General features: G+C 40.9%; 1 protein-coding gene across 1 annotated transcript; it reads right to left on the reverse strand.

The window, feature by feature from the left end:
• Positions 1-10568: 10568 nt before the first annotated feature.
• On the reverse strand, positions 10569-13729 carry nr4a2a (nuclear receptor subfamily 4, group A, member 2a). Its single transcript, XM_071918360.1, has 6 exons — positions 12860-13729; positions 12218-12347; positions 11868-12031; positions 11294-11496; positions 10952-11130; positions 10569-10825 (listed from the first exon to the last, which is right to left on the reverse strand). The coding sequence occupies exons 1-6, from the start codon at positions 13727-13729 to the stop codon at positions 10569-10571; spliced, it is 1803 nt and encodes a 600-aa protein (XP_071774461.1).
• Positions 13730-13901: the final 172 nt, after the last annotated feature.

A 13901-nucleotide genomic window follows, 5' to 3' on the forward strand; every position in this document is an offset into this window, starting at 1 on the left:
AGAGGAACCATTCAATAGTGAACACCATGTATGTTCCCCGCAATCATCTTATAGTCCCCGTGTTTCCTCCTGATCTACCGCATCCCCCTGTATGACATTTTTCTTTCTTTCTTTTCCACTTTCCCTGCACCCCTATCACAAACAGGCCTGACAGAGATCACTTTTCTTCTTTTAAAAGGATGAATGAAGATAAAAAGCGAGGCAACGTGGAGCACAAGAGGCATCACTTCCTTTGATTCATGATGGCTGGGAGTTCGTCGGTCCTCTCCAGCCCGCCTGCTCGGCTGGCTGCCTGCTCTTTCCCAAGCGCACTAATGGAGAGCTGCAGTCTGCTCACAGTGACACCGTCAAGCCATCAGGAATGGCTGATTATGGTGCTAAATATTGATCTCTGCCTCACATGTGTCAAAATTCCCCCCACCCTTAATTAGAATTTCCCCTCCGCGCCATACAGGAACTAACCGAATATATTAACGGACTTCATGAGGAGGAGGGGAGCGCAGCTAGCGGGGCATAATTGTGACCTCTTGTCTTGTCTCTTCCCTCCTGAGTTTTGAGATGACTCCCAACTGTCTGTCTAACGCTCCCAGCCTCTGTGATAATCAGACTTATTTTCCTTGTCTTATCACAGGATGATCGGCCTGCCTCTCCTGCTCTCCCTTCCCCTCTCCCCCTTCTTGTCCCCTCTCTTACCCCTCCTCCTCCTCCTCCTCCTCCTCCTCCCCCTGCTCTCTCCACCTTGTCCTGTCCAGTCTGCTCTCATGTTTCCCTGCACTGTTAGAGGACGGCGTCTTGAAACACTGTGATTATGTGTGGAGATAGGATTTGGCCAGGAAACTATGCAATGAATTTGTCCTCTTATTTTCATGCCCGTCTTCACTATATTATCTGAAAACCAAACTAAATGCTAATGGAGGCCGACTGTCCTGTAAAGAAACTTGAAAGAACTGAATGTCTTAGCAGTTAATGGTTTTAATGAACTGTATGTGTTAGCAGTTAGTTGATGCTGCTAAGGGATTTTCCCCCTGTATTTTTTGCTGATTAATACTAAAGAAAATGAGTATTCAACCAGCTCAGAAAATCCACCCTAATCCATGAAATAATAACACAACACACATTACTGTTCCATCCACAGTGTGTAGACAGATCAGGAGGAAAAGTATGTCCAATTTTTAGATCATACTTCTGAATATCTGACAGGTGTTTGAAAGCGTGTGGTGTCTTGAAGTCTTAAATTTTTTTCATTCATTTTCAGATCATTTTTAGAGATTTTTACTTCCATGTCACAATACACCATTTATCAGTCTCCAAACACTCAACAAGGAATGCATCTGGATACTGTTACATACTATTACTGATGTATTTTTTGAGCAGCAAACACCCGTAATATAAGTTATTTTTCCCTTTAGCTGGTTCTGCTCAGTTGTTACCTCTGCCTGCACTCTTTTAGCAGTGTATCTTTCTTTCTCACCCTTTCCCTCCATCTCTTTCTCTCTCTCTCTTCTCTTTCCCCATCTCCAACTCTTTATCCATCTTTCCCCTCTTTCCCACCCCGTCTCTCTCTCTCTTCCCTCTCTTGCCCTTTCACCCCCTCCACCCCCCTCTCTCTCCCTCTCTTTGGTGAGGAGGCACTGGTCGTCATTACAAGGCCCTGGCAGGCTTGCCGTCAGTCACATTCTGGTGAAAGTAGAGTGCCACAAGGTGCCTTTTTCTATTTGTTTGTTTCATGCTACGCTGCACCAGCCACTGACCTGTGGTAGCCATGTCGCGCAAGATGGAGGCAGGTTCATCCAATCAAAGAAGGGCTGAAAATTAACACTGATCTTTCCATTCCTGAAGAGGGACTGTGGTGAAAGGCAATTTCATGGCCATAGTGTGGATTCAGATTTTTTTTTTATATATACATTTTATTGATCGTGTTATATTTTCTCTTCTCTTTACATTCAGATCATTTAAATGTTTAATCTTACATACTTTTGTATTATACAAAAAGAGGAATCAGGTTTATATTACAAAAAACAAAACAAGGTTTCATTTCATCCTCCACTATCATACTGTCCGCTACCAAAAATGTCTTGATTCAAAATGTTAGAAAATAATGGCATTTTGTAGACTTCCAAAACCAAACCAAATCAAGTCAGATGTCTTGAGATATTATATTTTTATATCACAGGTTTAGAAAAATATTTTTACACAGTGAATTCAATCTTAACGCCTTAGCCTGCATTTCAGTATATGCAATATTCATAGTTGATCCATTGACTGCTATTCAAGCGGGAACTATTTGAAGAGGGAAAGTTCATGTGCATTTTTGATGGATTGTGCATGTCTTCCCCTACTCTATATGGATGGAGAGCTTGTTTGAAGGTCAGTGATTCTCTTCAGTGAGAGTCTTCCCTCCATGCTCCTTTTGGGGGAAGAATATCTCCAGCCTTCACTCCATATTTTTCAAGTGCTTCTAGGATGACTAGGTTGGTTGACCTTGAATCCTCGCGGAGATGAATCTCTTTGAGCCCTCCTTCTCCTCCTTTTCTCGGGGAACTCGGTCACGAAGAAGAAAGACGAGGAGCTTCTTTCTTCTGGCTGGTTGTATTTTATCACTCCTTTTTCATGTAAAATAGCCACGTTTCCCATGTCTTTGATATTTCATGTATAGGCTTTCGCTGTATCTGTGTAGAAATACATTTTATCCAACACACTCTAGTACTCACATTGTATTTGAACTGTTCTTCTCTTGTCTTGCCTCTTAACTACATCTCAAGCTAAGTTGAAGCTTAATGCTGTTGACAACCAATCGTTTTACCACTGACCTCAAGTTATGTCCTTGTATTTCTATACTTGCATTAAGGAAGGGTGTGTGTATGTGTGTGTGTGTGTGTGCCTTTGTGTTAGCACGTAGGAACAAGGGGTTGAACAGGGGTTGAGTGGATCTAGAGAGCTGGCAGGTGCATTATTGCAGCAGGCTCTGCCTTGCTTGACATGTGTGTGTTCCTAATCTCCCAGTGATATGACAAAGCTGTGTGGGAGCCTGGGCCGGATCTCTTCTGTCTGCTGTGACACACACACACACACACACACACACCCCACAACCCCCTCACCCATTCCCTACTGCCTGTCCAGCACACATACACACACACACCTGCACACATTCTTACTCTTAATGTCCTCTTGACCCTATAGGGACACCCATCTAGTGGCACCCTCTCACTGTAGATGTGAATGTGCTATGTGCTATGGGATGCATGCATTCAAACACACACACGCAGATGCATTAATTCACACACAAATACACACACACATACATACATACATACATACACAACAGCAAATGGCATCAGAGGGGAGACCCAAACGACCCATGGATTCAACAACAATTTCAAACCTGTTTACCTCCAGTTAGTCAATGCTGAGAAGACGGGTAAACGATATGCGGCGTTGTTGTATGCGTTTGACCTGGGCTGCTGCGGGATAGATTACATTAAACCAAGCTCTTTTACTCTCTTTTCCTGACTTGATTTGATCTGTAGTGAAATCCAGCTGCTTGGAAACTCAACGGCGAAACACACACTGAGGCGGAGGACTGCATAAGCTCCACCACCTATTGGCACTAACTTACAGCAACTGCTCTCTCTTCCCCCCCTCTGCTTGTTTTATCATCTATGGATGACATAGACAGAGGCCTTGGGCTTGGTGCTCATTATAATTGGTTTTCTGCTTGAACTTTCAAAAACTGTCATGTCAAAACAAGAAAAATATTTCCTCTGTTTTCTTTTGATTTGATTTTGCTATAGGCCTCGCATTCAGATGAGCTACTCGACAAACTTATCTTTGGTGTGTGGTTCTGCTTTTGTCTGAATGAAGCACACGACTTCTGCTATATTCTGATAAGTGAAACTATGATTATGTTTTCCATTCAATGCTTAAGAGAATATATACCTGCTTTTGGATGGTAAGGTCAATTTTCAGCATTGAGTACTTTAAGTCGCGCCATTTTGCATCCCCAATTGAACTAAACTAAATGTTTAGTTGTTTAGCCCCGCCTCCCCACCACACACACACACACACACACACACACACACGACACACACACAATTTGACTTAAAAAACATGAACCGATTACATGTGCATGGGTGTGTTTAATGTGTTTCACTTCACATGGAGCAGTAGCACAAACCATAACACAGGTTGAGGGCAAATTCTTGTTGGAACCGAGCCAATGCATCTGACCATGTTGACATTTTGCACAGTGACATCAGAGGGAGGGATAGTTTGTAACCGTGCATTCAATCAAACTGTCACAGTGTAAGGTGTAAATCGGGGAGATCACACAAAAAAAAAGCAGGTCATGAGCAGCATTTTTAAATCTCTTTAGGAATTCAAAATTTCAGCAACATTACAAAACATTTCCAGTCTATGGAATTTATTAATTAGTGCGTTTGCCATGATAACATTATGCAGATGAGATGTGTGTCTTCTCGGTGATACCCCACATGCGTCATCAAAAACATGTTCTTCTTCTCTAATATGTGTTTTTACAGTTTGTTCCTGAATCTCCTCCAGCCTCGCCCCAGAGACCTAATGCATCATTTGAGGCTCATACAATTCACTGCTTCCCAAGCCACTGGCTCCTACCAGCCAGATAGAGGCATTTTTCGCCACTTAGAAACACACACTCCGATGTGTGTCCGATCCTTTCCTCCTTAATATGTCCTCTATTACCATCAGGCATTTATGCCTGTTTTTTCTACTTCAGTAACCACTGAGCACTGGCTTCATTAAAACTAATTGAATCGGAAACATGTCCGCCCTAGGAAACATTAACTCTTTCTATAAAGGAAATTTCCGATTTCATTTTGTCAATAAGGTCAAAGGACTCAGCCCATGTGTTCAATACTGATGCATGTTGTGCCCATAAACTTAAACTGTGGGGATATTTCACTGAGGTATACAGAGGCTACTTACCCAGGCTGTTATGGTTTCTGGTGATGATATGTTCATTTGTAAGAATCACCCTACCTGTTTTTCATGTTTTATTCCAAGTCTAGTTCTGCAAAGACGCGCAGAAATCACTTCCCACCATAAGGTCCTGTCAATTTCATTGCATTATTAATTTCTTGTGGTTAGCAGAATTGAGCCTTGGTACAAGCGTCGCATTAATGGATTTTGCTGACCACACTTGAAACAATAATTTGATGGCATCCATCAGAAATCAATGTGCAATAACAGACTGACTATACACAGCTGTTTAATATGAAGTAAATATTTATGAGTGATGTGACTAGGCATCAAGTTCAGTCAATCTTTTTTGAAAGGATCTTTGCAAATGATTAACCTCATTTTACTGGTGCTGTCTGGCTTGGTAATGGCCATTAGAGCTAAGAAGGACTGAAGCCTTTGATTTTTGGCTCCTCATCATTCACAGCTTGTCGCATCCCTTCATCCTTCATACATGGCTGCTGAATTGATTGTCTGTTTAGTCCTATGAATGATAAAGCTGCTCTGGGCCACAGGCTGGGAGACAGACAGGACCCACTTCCATCTATATGCAAGGTGGCTTTCTTTTCTTGCCTCACCACTTGAAAATCTGCTTTTTGCATTATTTATTCGACAATCATGAGCATTTCAATATGGTAAATCAAATAAGTCACAGTAATATAACTATAGACACTCGTATCCAGAGGGCCATGCACTCATCATTGAACTCATTATTCATTCATTTCGGTTAGTGCTATAGTTGCCAGGACTCACGGGATTCATAAGTTGTGTAATCAACATGTTTTAACGCAGGCTCAGAAGTGTTCGCCGCTGCCCTGTGCCTAAACAGTGGAAACGTAACATGAAAGGAGTCTATTCTGAAGTCTAGTGAAGAGGGAGGACTGGATGCAGATCATTGGACAGTATGAAATGAGCAAGGAAAACTGATGATATAATAGGAATATCACCCAAATAGTTTACATCCTATAAGAAATAGTGACATGATAATAAATCAAGTTATTGAGGACCATCGTCAAACAGCAGACTGCATTGACTTATATAAAGAGTAAGATAGGTTATTTGAATCACTTGGAGAGTCAGAGTCTGGAAAGTAATAAAGAACATGTTGTGGAATTTGTTTTTATAACATTGTACATATAGATCTATTTCAGGTGTCTTTGCTGACAGGCTTAACTTCTAATGAGATTCTGATGACTTGTTTTTAGACAAAACATAGAAAATTAAACATAGAAACTTCTGTCCACAGGTAATCTGCTGTAGTAGTCAACAGGCAACATATAAACAGTTTTACACAATGTAGTATAGTAGTTTGTATCATGTGTATTTCCGTGTCTTTATGTTTCCTCTCTGTCCCCCATTGACTGGATGCAGCACTCTAGTCTTTGCTGCTATGTTAAAAAAATAATAATAACACAAAAGCTTTCACCTTCAGCTACTCCATCTAAAACACATCTACAGTACAGCGATGTGAGTAGCAGTGAGGTTTCCACTTCAAATGTGTACCAAGTCCTCATGTAGTGCAGAGGTGAAAGGTCAAGTGCTCTCTCACCATGGGGATCACATGAAGCAAAGGTCTAGCTTATCACCGTTTCCCAACATGGTAATTCATACATTAGACCTTCAGCCTAAAACTAAGTCACGGCCGATATCGTCAACATAAGAACCTTTACAAGAGTTGACAGGAATCCATATTACAGTCAAAGAAAATATGTCCTTGTTCAAATTTTTTTTTTGTTAGAGCATGGCTCCTGACAGAATAGTTGATATTAATGGTCATTTCAAACGTACGACTACAATGTTCCTGCCAACAGACTAACGTACCTACAGCTACAGCACTCTGCTCCTCAAATCCACCAAGTAGCACACGTGAGCCTGTCAAATTGCATCACAAAATTAGACAAAAATGCAGCCATGTGCAGCTGCGCATGCAACACAAACCATAATCATCACTGTGTGTGTGTGTGTGTGTGTGTGTGTGTGTGTGTTTGTGTGTGTGTCTAATGGTGGTACTGCAGTTGCGAAGCAGCACTCTCAGAAGCTTGGATGCAGCCTTATAATTTGGAGCCTTTTCACTTGCTGTACAAGCAGTTAGCATCACACACACGCTCTGTTCTCCTCGTGGAAACAGGCAGTCGGCTACCTTTACCTGCTGGCTTTAGCTCCAGCCTTTCTCTCTCTTTTGTGGGAGCCAAACACAAGACTGAACAACTGCAATATATTTCTCCCCCTTTATTCTAGGCCTGCTTATGCTGATATGATAATGTGTAACCTTCCACTGATGTCAAGTGTGGGGAGGAAATTAAGTCATAGGCTCAAGATCTTAATGAATTTTGATTCAGAATCCCCTAGCACATACTGTATATTCATGCACAAACACTGACAGAAGTATTTGCTACATGTGTCATATTTTATTGTGTAGAGATAGACATATTTAAAACCTAACTGTACTTTGAGTCAATATAGAGGGAACTTGTGACATTGTAACGCACCCTTTCAACAGATCTGCTAAATGTCAGCAAACCGGTTCTGAATGTAATCCCAATTTGCCTTGGAATTAGCACTTTACAGTGACGATCTAATTATTTAGACAATTTATTGCCTCATGCTAATATCTCTCAAAAGAAGCTGTTCCTTTCATCTTGATCATGTGATAAATGTGGAATCATTGTGGATAAGTCCCAGACATCGCCTCGGAGCCTGGCGTCACTTCTCTGCTCGGATACAGTAAAGTAAAGGGACTCTGACAGCGGCACTACTTCAATTCCTGCGCAATCAATGCAGTTTGAGAAACGTTAGAATTTTTCAGTGTCTTTCATTTTTGCACAGCATAGGCTACAATATGTAAATTCGGTGCGCAGCGACATCTAAATGTGATTTTAAATGCACTTGTACATTGCCAATCAGTAAATGGGATTAAAAGTATACAGGACTTTTTACCTATCTATAATCTGTGTGATTTAGAAGGGAGAGGCTGCGTAGGAAATCCGAATAGCTGCTCGGAGTTGGAGTCCCCGGGGGTTTGTGGGAGGCTGAGGGCAATGACAGGTTTCTTATTAAACTACAATAAAACAACAAACTACTCAGTTACAACTATTTAAAACAGCGTACTCGCTCAGCCACCGGCTCCGTTTGAAGTTACAGCTCAAATTGCAGAAATTAAATGGGATATTCGTGACATTCTCAAAATCTCTTTCTGATCCACTGAAAATTTCTAAATTAGGCGGAGGTGCGCCAGCCGCAAATCATAAACCTGTGCTGCAGGTGGCTCTATGCACAACCAGTTTAAATTTCAGAATATACGTTTCCATCTCTTTTCAGCTGCACACTCTGTAAAGATTTTTTTTCTTTATTTGTAGTAGCCTACTGTTTAGTCGGCCCTGTATCCTACTGTCGGCAGAATGTGATGACTTTAATAAACTGGAGAGGAACTGGTTTGTGTTGCTGTCTGACTTGTCGGCATGATGAGAAGGGATCATTGTCTGCATTTGCATAAGTGAAGTTAACTGAAATGGTTGAAAGTAGCCACAGAAATTATTTCTCAATCAAATAGAAATGATCCAAAAGTGGACATTACATGTTTTAATCCTTTGACCATTATGCAACAAGGAGCGCGTAAAGTCTGTTCAGAAAGACAACCCAAACTTTAATTCGCATCAGCTCAGCAAATAACAGCCAATCCAGTGGCATATTCTGATTGATAAAATCTGGCTTTCTTTTTTTAAATGATCGATTGAAAAATTGTATGTGTGTTAGGAACGAAGAATATAATATGATTTAATCCGCTGAATGCCTTTGTCAAATACCAATAGGCCTACATTACAAAATGAAAAGATTGGTTGTTATGTCTGCATTCATCGCTTAACCGCCCGGGACAGGCAAATAAAAAGCATTTTTTTACATTGTTCAAATATATAGCATGCCAGAGAAACGTTTTAGATGGTCTCCAAGTTAGATGATATTAAAATGTAAGTTTGACTACTGAAATTTTTGTTCAATTGGCGTTTAAGAAAACGAGCGAAATGACCAAATAATAATGAGATGTGCTTTTCTGCAGCAACATATTTTATCAGAACAAAAAAGTTCAAACTGTCGAAATAAAACAGTAGTAGGCCTGCCCATTATTTGCGAGAAATTGATAGTCTTAAAAAACAAGAAATTATTTTAGTCCTATGTACTAAATTGGCCTATACATTTACATTTAAACTATACTACCAGTGCCAGTAAAGTACAACTAATTGTTGCATTATTAAACGATTTGTCATTGTGCATATATGCCTTCTTCAGTCAATGACTGTAAACGCTAATCACAATACTAATATTTCGCGAGGGAATAAATAAATTAGGCGTTTAGATGGAACTGGAATGGTACATTTTAATCTCTCCTAGTTGTGCTAAAGTAGCCTATTTCGATCAGGAAAGCCTGAATTTGAAGAATAAAGTAATTTCAGAGAAACTATTTAGCAAGGAATTGATTTAAAAGTTTTATTTGTAAACATTAAATATTTCTTTCTCTCTAAACCTTTTGAATTCGGCACCAAATGCGTTGCAGTAAGTCTAAATACATCATGATGGCAAGGATGTAGGCCTATCACAAACTCATGAACCTTTGATATAAGATGGACTTTTCATTTCCAAACGTGTTAAATCAAAACTACCTAGACGTTTATAAGACATAAAACATAGACAACGTGCTCAGCATGAATTTGGATGGTTTGAAATCGTTTAAATTGCACCATGCTTAGTGTAGCTCTTGGCAATAGAAATAATAAATATATAGAAACGTTTATATTCAACAGCAACAATACTTACAACACATACAAACAAGGAATGTCTGACAGTTTTACAAACACCATGGGTCCCTCATTTTCTATACAGATGAGATACTTTTTCCACATATGCGTCATACATAAAAGGTGTGCCAGTACTACGAATCTGTATCAAATCTAGCAGACTACATAGTGTCCGGTATATATTATATATAGACATCACCTCAGCAAGTGCCTATAAAACCTAGAACATGCGTTGTCTTTTCTGGATACTTTCAAACCTCGGGATCCTGACAGAAACACATAGGCACGAGTCATAAAAGAAAAAAAAAAAGAAATCTTTTCATTATAACAAACTTTATACACATGTTATAAATTGATGCATTGGACGCATCACATAATCTATCATAATATACAGTGTGTGTATATATAAATGGAATATATTACATCTGAGTATGCTTAATCAGTGGAGCTGATGTTAAATAAACAGTAAGTGATAATTGCAAGACCGGATTAATTTTGTTGACAATTTGTCCAGTGGAGAGAAATTCCCCGTGATGATTCATTTCGTGTGGCACTCACAATAATTTCGAGGAATTACATAGCAATCAAAACGAGGGCTCAGTTCTTTCTTTTCCTCCTGTTAATCTTTTTCATCAAGCCTTACTCACAATAGGGTATTGTTGTTCTATTAGCCTACGGAGCTTGCAAATATTCAGAAATAATACGTTAAAAATCTGTCAGGCTGACTCAAACAGAGTCTTTGGAAGTTCTTTGAGGTCTCGCCATTGAGTCAATGCGTCGAACTCAGAAAGGTAGGGTGTCGAGGAAAAGTTTGTCAATTATTGCTGGCGGAGGGACTAGGTCCTCTAGTTTTAAGTAAAAGATACGCTGCAGACCTTGGGTACATAGTGTGCGGAGTTCAGGGAGCTTTCCCAAGAGTTTTGACAAGTAGTTGGGACGATTCAATCCACCGCCATTGAATGTCACTTGATCTTTGAGGCAGTTGACTATCTTGTTTTGAAGATCCTCGACCCTCTTGGGTTCCTTAAGCCCGTGTCGCTCTGAAATGTAAACACATAAAGAAAAACTGAGACAATGACTCAAGAAATTATTTCCGAAGCAGTAACTTCCCTTATATTACATGCGTTGCCGAAACATAACATTTCCAAAGGACGGTCTTTACGCACCTGTTACCATGGCCAGAGCTGCGATGCAGGAGAAAGCTGAGATGTCTATATTCATGCTCTGCAAGTTGGAAGAAAACTCCACGATAGCGTCCACCCACTCCCCAAATCCACGGACGCACTGTAGCCTGTGTAAGACCACTCCATTACAAAAAATAAGTTTGCCTTCCACTGGGTTGGACCTGCAATTAATAACAAAGTGTCATTAATTACCCTTGGCTATAAATGGGAATTTAAGAGCCTCCTAATTATTGGGCAGCTAATAAAACCCAAAGCAGTGGAGCTTGAAGGAGGGGCTGATGTTCAACCAGAGCCTAGGTTATTTTTTATAATTACGCATCTTACCTGTATGCCAGCCGCAGAACAAAAAGCTCGAGGAAGGCTGATTCAAAGAGGAGATCTTGATCTTGCTTCGGTAGATCAGAAAACCCAGGGATCCTCTCCGCCCAGCCCCGGATAATCTCCATGGAGCCCGTCAGGAGATCATAGAACTGCTGGATGTGCTGAGTGTCGTCTCCAGTCATTTGGTAGTCAGGGTTAGCCTGGAACTGGAATTTAATTTAAACAGCGCTTTAATGAGGTCCTTTAAAATATATAATCCGTGAAATTGCAAAAGCCCATTTCCAGGAGAGAGAGAGTGCTTTTTTACTATTAAATTCATGTCTTCTTTTTATTGAGTTCTCAATTTCAAAGCAATTTACTTAGTAAAATATGCCACATTAAAAGCCTGACAAAGTTAGGAATGCAAGGATGTATTACGCAAAACTTTTCAAGGTAATAAATTGTTACCTAAAAGCAAGGCTAAATTAAAGAGAGCGTCAGTCCTTTTGTTACTTCTGTTTTCTCCAAGACTAATGGTTGCTGAGTTTAAAAAAATGTGTTTTGCGTATGGTTTGTGGAATTGTTGTCCTTTACTTACTCTGGAGTAGTCCAAGGCAGACATGGAGGGGTTGGAGTCCACATGGGCCCGAACAAGTGCGCTTATGAGGCTCACCGGCGGCGAGGGTGGGGAGGGCTCCTGGGGGCTTTTAGGTTTGGATGGTAGGCGTCCTCTTCGACCTTTTAGATTAGCCGTCCGGACAACTGTGTTGGGAGAAAGATATGATATATCTAAGTCATCATTATATACACTCTTAATGTCGTGCGTAAAAGGTTAAATCTGGATAAAACAGTAATCCCATACGCATTACGCACAGGGTGTTTCTAGTATGTCAGCGTGAAAATATAAACTATTGGACTCCCATAATTTAATTCATGGCCTAAACATACCTTCTTTCACCATTCCAACGACAAGGCACTTCTGGAAGCGGCAGTACTGGCAACGATTTCTTCGGCGTTTGTCAACAGGACAGTTTTTATTTGCTAAACACACATATTTTGCATTTTTCTGAACAGTACGCTGAAAAAAAGAAAAAGAAAAACATAATTTCACCATGCAGGCCTATATATCAGAGTTCATGACATGTAGAACACGGACTATGCATTGCTGCACAACTGATGCAAATATAATATTGAAAAGATGAAAACGATATTATATCTGTCTCATCTCCTGTTTGGGACTGTTCTGTATGCGCCGAACAAGAGGGGATAGACATTCAGCAAATACAAATTCGTGGTCATTCATATTTTACTCATCCCTCTGAGAAAAGCTCTGTGTGGATTGGTAAGGATAGGGTTTTCAATTGGATTTTGATATAAAGTGATATAAAGTTTTTACACATGTACTTTAAACTGTTGCTTGATAATATCAACCACATTTTACAAAGCGTGTAGCTGGCATGTCATTAAATGTTTATGTAATTTCAGAAATTGGACAGCATTTAACACACGGGTGCCGTGAATAATAAGAGACATACTGCATATCTTGCAAGTAATAACAGTAACACTGATTCATGATAACTGTCAGCCCACCTTGAAAAATCCTTTGCAGCCCTCGCAGGTTCTCACTCCATAATGCTGGCAGGCTGCGTTGTCCCCACATACTGCACACAGACCCTCGTTTGACGGAGATCCTCGGGACGGGGGCGATGGCACTTGGCTGTCCATCAACTGGTGCCCGTGGCCGAGCTGAAGGGAGTGAGGAAAGGCCAGCCCAGCCTGTTTCCTTATGGCGCTGGGCACCGCGAAGCTCTGGCTGTCCAGGCCACGGTGCGCGCCCGGGTTGTCGTGGCTCATGGAGACGTGCAGCGGGCCGTCGAACCGCATCTGGCAGCTAGAAACAGGAGTACCAGGAGGAGACTGCTTGAAGGAGAATAGCGAAAGCCGTGACACCGGATTCTTGCGCTGGTCTATCATGTGAGAGGTGGCGGCAACATAGTTCTGGTGGAAACTATGGAGGGAACCTGGGTCCTCCCACATATGATTAGGCTGAACCTGGAAGTTTGGCGTACTTGGGGCATGAGGCGAGGAGGGTTTGAAGTACATAGGCCCAGAGTGAGCCATCATTTCTTCCGATTGAGGTGGCAAGTGGCTCTGCTGATGATAGCTGTGCATCTGGACGTCCTCCACCTTGATAGAGGACTGCTCTCCAGAGTGGGGCATTTGATACAGACAGGGCGGTTTAACGTCGTAACTGGTGTTATAGTTGTCCATGAATGTACTGAAACTAGGGAGAGAAGTAGTAGCTGTGATCTCAGTGTTGGTCAAGTCCATGCTAAACTTAACAAACTCAGGTGTTAAGAAGTCGCAGCTGTATTCTCCTGCGGTATGGTAGCTGTAGCTCTGGGAAGCAGGACTAGCTCCTTGAGGTGATGATCCATACTGAGCCTGAACGCAGGGCATGGCTGAAAACCAAATGGGCAAAAATTCCTCAGAATTCCTATAAGAGCTGTTCCAACTTCAAGCTGTATTATCAGTTAAGTTTTACAAATTAATAAGATATAAATTTACTCTGAACAAATAGTCTATGACAGCACTTTTTATCTGTGAAACTTTTCAGAAAAAAATGAAATAT

Source organism: Centroberyx gerrardi, chromosome 10 (assembly GCF_048128805.1).
Source record: "Centroberyx gerrardi isolate f3 chromosome 10, fCenGer3.hap1.cur.20231027, whole genome shotgun sequence".
Lineage (NCBI taxonomy): Eukaryota > Metazoa > Chordata > Actinopteri > Beryciformes > Berycidae > Centroberyx > Centroberyx gerrardi.